Source organism: Helianthus annuus, chromosome 17, assembly GCF_002127325.2.
Source record: "Helianthus annuus cultivar XRQ/B chromosome 17, HanXRQr2.0-SUNRISE, whole genome shotgun sequence".
NCBI classification, from domain to species: domain Eukaryota; kingdom Viridiplantae; phylum Streptophyta; class Magnoliopsida; order Asterales; family Asteraceae; genus Helianthus; species Helianthus annuus.
Genome location: NC_035449.2, coordinates 162,750,830 through 162,758,513, shown reverse-complemented (window position 1 = coordinate 162,758,513; position 7,684 = coordinate 162,750,830). Strand labels below are relative to the sequence as shown.

Here is a 7,684-nt window from a genome sequence, read left to right as displayed (position 1 = left end):
TTTTGAAGAATCTGGTCCCCCGGATTATTGTCTTTCTGCCAAGTTTGCTCGGATTAGAACGGCGGTCAAGAATTGGAGAAATGAGTTCTTAGTCAAAGAAAAAGAAAAGGAGAACAATGCTTTACTGGAATTGGAACCGTTAGAAACGGAAATGGAAAATAGGGATCTCTCGGAGGAAGAAGAAGAAGAAGAAGAAGAAGAAGAAGAAGAAGAATGGATTTTGGCAGAAAACAGGAAAGTTATTAAAGAAACGGAGATCAGGAAAGTTTTGGATCTCAAGCAAAGAGCTTGCTCAAAATGGGCAACGGATGGTGATGAGAATTCAAAGTTTTTTCACGCATTAATCAATAGTAGGAAGGCGTCGAATTCTATCCATGGTTTGAATGTTAATGATCAACGGTGTACGAAACCATCCAAAATCAAGAAAGAAGTCTTCTCGTTTTTTCGAGACAAATTCAAAGACGAAGTTCAGGATCGTCCAGATGTGTTTTGTGACAATTTGAAGAAAATTACCGAGGCTGAAAGTAATATGTTAATCGAATCATTTTCTGGTCAAGAAATTAAGGAAGCAGTTTTTGAATGTGGGGACGATCGGGCCCCGGCTCCGGACGGGATGAATTTCAAATTTATTAAGCACTTTTGGGAATTGTTTAAGGAAGATTTTGCCAGTATTTTTGCTTCCTTTCACTCGGGCGGTGACATTAGTGTCAGGAGTGGGTCGTCTTTTATTGCCTTAATTCCTAAGGTCAAAGATCCCGTCACTCTTAACAATTATATACCGATTAACTTACTCGGTGTCATCAGCAAAGTTCTTTCCAAAGTGTTAGCCAACAGAATGAGGAAGGTTATGGACGGTATTATTTCGGACGCTCAGTCGGCTTTCTTGTCGGGAAGATTCATTTTGGATGGTCCTCTCATCATCAACGAGATAATGTCTTGGATTAAAAAGAAGAAGTCAAAGGCGTTTTTTTCTCAAGATAGATTTTGAAAAAGCATATGACAACGTTAGATGGAAATTTGTGGTCAATATTCTTCTTCAAATGGGATTCCCAGATAAATGGTGTAGTTGGATTATGGGCATTCTTAAGTCGGCTAAATCTTCTGTGTTGGTTAACGCGGCTCCCACTTTTCAATTTAAATGCCAAAAAGGTATCAGGCAAGGTGACCCTCTTTCTCCGTTTCTTTTTTTGGTTGTTATGGAAGCTCTTTCATGTATGATTTCTTTAGCTAAGGAAGCCGGGATTATTAAAGGGATTTCCACGGGTAATAACGGACCGGTTATTATTCACCTCTTATACGTGGACGACGCCATAGTGGTGGGGGAGTGGACCAAGGAGGAAGTGGTGAACGTGGTGAGAATTCTTCGGTGTTTTTTTCTTTGTTCTGGGTTAAAAATAAACATTGATAAATCTAATCTTTACGGAATTGGTGTGGATTTGGAGGAAACCGGGGTTATGGCTAATGAGGTTGGATGTAAACCGGAAGTCCCTCCTTTTAAGTATCTTGGTCTTAAGTGGGTGCAAATATGAATCGGATTTCCAATTGGCAACCGGTTTACGACACATTCAGAAATCGGTTGGCCAAGTGGAAGTCTAACACTTTGTCGATTGGAGGAAGAGTGGTCTTGATTAGAGCGGTTATGAAAAGTTTACCGACCTATTATTTTTCGTTGTATAAAGCTCCTACAAAGGTGATAAACGACCTCGAATCTATGATAAAGAAGTTTTTATGGGGTGGTAACTCGGGGGAAAGCAAAATGCATTGGGTTGCTTGGGATCGGGTCTCGCGGCACAAAAAGGAAGGTGGTCTTGGAATTAACAAACTCCGTGAGGTTAACATAGCCTTATTGATTAAATGGGGATGGAGATACAAGATGGAGAAGAACAACTTATGGAGGAAAGTTATTGACGCTCTTCATTCCAGTAGAGTGGGGTGGGAGTGTATCCCGTTTAAGAAAACTTTAAGTGGCTCTTGCAATAACATCGCCAAGGTATGTAGCTCTACTAAAGTCGGTGGGCGGCACATAAAAATTATTTAAAAGAAGTTTTAGGTAATGGTATGGAGATTCGCTTTTGGTTGGATCCGTGGCTCACTAACGAGCCTTTAAAAGAGAAATTTCCTGAATTGTTTGGGCTAGAAATAAACAAAAAATGCTTGGTGGTTGACCGGGTCTCCACTGTTGATGGCGATACTGAATTGAAGTGGGAATGGAGATCCACAGTCACTGAATCGGGCATGACTAATAGTCTTTAGCAGCTTTCGCGGCTGCTGGATAATGTCCAGCTTTCGGCTGGAGAAGACAAATGGACGTGGTCGGCTAGCTCGGATGGGGAATTTTCTGTTAAGGCTGTAAAAAAATGCTATATTCTGATCATGAGGTTGTTAACGGCTTTGTGATGGATTGGTGCCGTTGGACGCCGGCTAAATGCATCATTCATGTGTGGCGTATGGAGATGGATAGGATCCCGACTAGAGACGCGTTAAGGAAAAGAAACATCAAGATAGAACACTCCTTGTGTCCGTTATGCAGGTTCGAGGATGAGAATACGGAGAACATTTTCACCTCTTGTTTCATTGCTTCGACGGTTTGGAATGGAAGGCGTAAAATTCCTAGTATTCTCGCATTTTCGACTAAAGATCTTCTTGACTTTCATACGGATTTGAGTGGTTCAGAAAGGAAGAAATAGGCGGTGCAAGGTATCATCATTATTTCTTGTTGGCGTCTTTGGCGTGCTAGGAATAATGTTGTGTTCTCTAATTCGCCGATCAAGATCGAAAACATCTTAAGTGAGGTTAAAGCTTTAGGTTTTTTATGTTTTTCCCTTAGATCAAAGCACAAAGGTATAGAGTGGAAAGATTGGTGTTCTTTTGTAAATATGTAATTTCGTTGTAGTCCTGGTTGGGCCGGCCTGCTTTGGGTCGGTTGCGTTTGTTAATGAAGTTTACTTTTAAAAAAAAAAACATATTTCTTGTGTAGGCCTGACTTTTGTGTTGGTTCGGGGTTATTTTTATTGGGCTAAAGATTATTCTAACCAAAATTGGGTCGGGTCTTAAAATTTGTATTCATGGACCTCGAATTTTGATCCTTTTTTGGGCTGGGTTTCTATAGTTTATTTTTTGGGCCTTTTGAATTAACTTGTGTTCGCAAAATTTCACCGGGCCAGGTGTTTCAACTTTATTTGGGCCAAGTACTATTAAAATTTGGAGCCGACACGGGGTTATTTTCAAAGTAGTTTGACCCGGGTTTTGAGTTGAAACAAATATTTTATTTGAGATTAAAAAATGTTTCAAAATCAGTTAATTCGCATTGCACAAGTTGAACTTGAAACTGGAACCGCAACCCGACCTTCAAAGTTTAAAGGATCAGCCGATTTCAGTAGTTGGAAGAACCGAATCAAACCATTCTTTGAGTTACCCTTAAGGTTAAACATCCGTGAGCCTGACATATGTGTTATCCAATCTGAGTTACCCTTAAGCGTTTTCGTCTGCAAGACCCTGACAGACTTAAGATTAGAACCTAGTGCCTTTGATTTTAAGGGTTGGGAGTTTCCATCTACGATCTATCTTCCATGTCTGAAAAGTCTTGACGTTGTTGGGTGTCAAAATCCTCATGTCATTAATGGCTGCCCAGTGCTTGAAAGTTTATCTTTGGAAGTATCATGCAATGATGAAGAAAATTTCATATTGAACATCCCTACTTTGAAACGGTTGAAACTAATATGTAGATCAGGCTATAGCACTGTGAACGACAAAATTATTTTACGCGTCCCTAAACTTGAATACTTATTTGTTGATGGAGTATTGTGCTCGCTTTTTGAAATGGAAGATATGTCGTCTTTGGTTGTGGCATCGATTGCATGTTTGCATATTACATTTGATTTCATGTGGGCTGATTCACTAAACAAACTCAGAGGAGTTCAAAATCTTTCAATAGAAAAGGTAAGTTTATTTTTTTATTGAATGATTGTATCCACGTTCTTGGACTAACTGTAACTCTCTTATTCAATGTTAAAGTTCGGATTCACTTCACCTCTGCCCGTCTTTCCAAATATGAAGCAATTGGAGTTGAAGGGTACATGGCAATCTGGACAAATCACTCAATTTCTTGAAAGTTGTCCCGAGTTGAAGATTTTGATTATTGATTATGTAGGTTGGAGGGATTTTGATTCCAACATTGGTATCAGAACCGATGGTTCTACCAAGATCAAGGAGGAGAAGGATGACGGGTTCAGAGATTGTCTAAGGGTGAACAAGGGTAAATCGGTTGGTGCCGATTCTCGCGACACCGGGATGAACAAGGGAAGGTGCGGCCAGGGCAGCGGAAGGAAGGGTAAGTACGCGCAGGGGAAGCACTCCACTCGTTCATGGAAGTCGCCGATTAACAAGTTCCCCAAGAAGACGATTCCGAAAGATTTCTTTAAGAAAACAAGTTGGAAAAGTCTCGACCAGTGGGAAGACCAAGGAAATCAGGGATATGGTGTTTTACGTGTATGCAATTCGGTCATGTTGCATCAATTTGCCCAAGTAAGTATATCAATCTCAGTCCGTTACTAGAGAACGGTGATTATTTGGTAAAAGATACTTGCGGAGGGAAGTGGGAATCAATATGGGTTGTGGATCCCACTTTTAAAACACATATGACGGGTAACCGGGAATTGTTCAAAGTGTTTAAACGACACTTTGGGATCATAACCAATGAGAAGCGTAAGGAATTCTCGTTCATACACGGCATCGGCGAAGTTAAAGTTCCGGTTGGCGGAAAGGAGAAGAAAATCCCTTGTGTGAATTACGTGCCGAAGATGAAGCGTAATGTTCTTAGTTTAGAACAATTGTTATATCAAGGGATTGAAGTGGTTACTTCGGGTGATACGTGTACGTTGAAGAAGATGTTTGGTGATAGAGCGAAAGGTTTTGATGTATTTGAAAAGAAGTCTGAAGTGGATCTCGAAGAGGAGTATTTGGATAAGTTCTATGAGAACTTAGACGTTGAGAATGGTTATCTCAACGAAAAAGAAAAACTGCAAGAATATATTGAAGATTATTATGAAAAGGAGTTTGAAATAGAGAGACAGAAAAGCAAAGAAAAATCCAGAGAAGGGACTTCGGGAACGAAAAATGTTGATGTTGAATATTCTAAGCGGGCGAAGTTGGGTTTGATAACTTACTTAGAAGGCATGGAAAAGAACCCGCTAGAATCAAGAGAAGAGATGCAAAAGAAAGCGGTGTCTAAAGCGCAAGACGAAGAAGATGTAATAGAGAAGGATACTGTAATTGAAAGTTGCCTAGACGTGCTCGATTTGATCATTCTACACGAAGAAGTGGCGGAACATAAAGGATTCTTCAAGGCTAGCATGAAAGAAATCATAACATGGTTCATACCATGTTACTTTAGAATTTGCAAGACAAGCGAAATGCCACCGACACTCTTGAACGGTAAACCCATTGATTTGGTTGTACTCTACGAAGTTGTTAAAGAGTATGGTGGATTCAAGAAGGTTGTACAAGATAATGCATGGAACAAAGTGGCTCTACAATTTGCGGTTTCGATTGTGATGACGATTATGAAGTGAAGGTTGCATATGTTCGTTACATCGAATTGGTGGAATGGTATTTTGAACTCATGAAGACCAAGCGCGAAGAGAATGAAGACAACACGCATGAAGCGGGTACTAGCGGAGCAAAGGTTGATGAAGAAAGCAAATTGGTCGATGAAAAGAGCAACGGCTGGATCGACGATTCAAGAGACGAAGATTTGGTGATCGTGGTCGAGGTCACCACCAACAACGACACCAAGTGATCAAGTGGAAGGTTAGGATGTTCTTGCTTAGGGCGGTGAATAAAGTAGGTAATCAAGATCATCCGCAATCCGGTTGCGGCCGGTAGTTTGTTTATATTTATTTAGTATATGGGTCGAACATATTACTGTTTATTGTTTATGTATTTGGATTTGGGCCTGAGGCCATGTTATGTATTGGGTCAAATTCTAGAAGTCCATTAGGTTAAAATATTGGGTCATTAAGGTTTGGGCTGTGTATATGATGGAAAGGTGTGAGTTTGCATATAACCGCATATACGGTCATCTGGGAAACGACGTCCCTGCAGCGAAAAACGCGACCATTGAAGACACACCTGTTCACATCATATAAATGCACGGTTCCACTCCCAGTTTCATGTACTGCAAGATTCTGATTATTAAAGTTCTGTTTGGTTCAAGTTTCGATTCTTGTTTCGGTTAGTTCAGTTTCTTTCAAGTTATTGTTTCAATCATGTATTGGTGCGAGATGTGTAGTGATTATGTAATCGCTTGTTATCATTCGTCTACTCTGAATTCTTGGGCCTGGGAAGCCTGTGGTAATGATACCAACAATAATAACGTACATTGAAGGGGTTGGATGAGTTTGAAACCGATTTGTTTTAGTTATTTTCACTGTTTTTGTTAATTACGTTAAAACACGAGCCTGTGTAGTTTTGCTATTGAACGTTTAGTACTAAAATATCTGCATTGTCACACTTATTACTTTGAAATCAAGATGGTGATTTGCATGCTATCAAATCAAAAGCTGTGAAGTGCTCTGAATATTTACAACCTTTTGAACTTCTGGGTTTTGTTTTTCAGGAACAGATTAGTTAAGGGCTAAACAATGAGTTCCATAAGGCCATGTGTAGTCATAAAGCCCCCAAAGGGGCGTTATGCGCCATGTGGCATGCCACGTCACCCCGGGGCTTTATGGGGCTTGAGGCCGTAGTCATAAAGCCCTACCTCATCATAACCAAAGTGTAAAATGCAGGGACCAAAGTGTAAAATGCAGGGACCAAAGTGTTTTAATGCAGGGACCAAATTGTAAAATGCAGGGACCAAAATGGAAAATGGAGAACAAATCTCACCTCCTCGCGCCGCGAATTATATCACGCCGGTTTTTTTTTTTTGCTCATGGCGCTGCATGGGGCGGTGTGGGGGGCTCCATATGGGCGCTATGCCCTTGTTCGCGCTCCACTACAGGCTGCCTAAGTGAGAATGTAGACGACAGGCTTAGTATGTTGCCTGAAGATATTCTTGCACGCATACTCTCTTTAATGCCTACGAAATATGCTGTGCAAACTAGCATTTTATCCAAAAGATGGAGGTACACTTGGACGTTTGTCACAAACTTGGACTTTGATTATACTAGACGTCACACCTTTAATGAAAACATACTTATCACATTCGAAGATGGGAATGAAAAAAACTTTACAAAATTTGTGGATCGGGTATTGAAGTTTTGCAAAACATCTCATCTTAAATTGTTTCGTTTACACATTTCAAATAAAATGGTTCAAGGGTCAAGTTTATCAAATTGGATTGATAACGTTCTCAAGTTAAACGTGCGTGAACTTGACATATGTGTTATTCAATCTGAGTTGCCTTCAAGCGTGTTCACCTGCAAGACCCTGACAGACCTACGATTAGAACTTTGTGCCTGTGATTATTATGGTTGGGAGTTACCGTCTACGATCTATCTTCCTTGTCTGAAAACTCTTGACATTGTTGGGTGTAACAATCCTCTAGTCATTCATGGCTGCTGCCCAGTGCTTGAAAGTTTATCTTTGGAAGTATCATGCAATGATGAAAAAAATTTCATATTGAACATCCCTACTTTGAAACGGCTGAAACTAATATGTAGATCAGGCTACAGCAATGTGAACA

The 7,684-nt window shown here is 40.3% G+C and overlaps 1 protein-coding gene across 1 annotated transcript; it reads left to right on the top strand.

Annotated features, from left to right (window-relative positions):
• Positions 1-1,040: 1,040 nt before the first annotated feature.
• LOC110925141 (uncharacterized mitochondrial protein AtMg01250-like) lies at positions 1,041-1,529 on the top strand. The gene has a single exon (XM_022169112.1). The coding sequence runs from the start codon at positions 1,041-1,043 to the stop codon at positions 1,527-1,529; it is 489 nt and encodes a 162-aa protein (XP_022024804.1).
• The last annotated feature ends 6,155 nt before the right edge of the window (positions 1,530-7,684 follow it).

Excerpts from the sequence above, each read along its gene's own strand:
- LOC110925141 (XM_022169112.1), top strand. The coding sequence starts at position 1,041 with ATGGGATTCCCAGATAAATGGTGTAGTTGGATTATGGGCATTCTTAAG.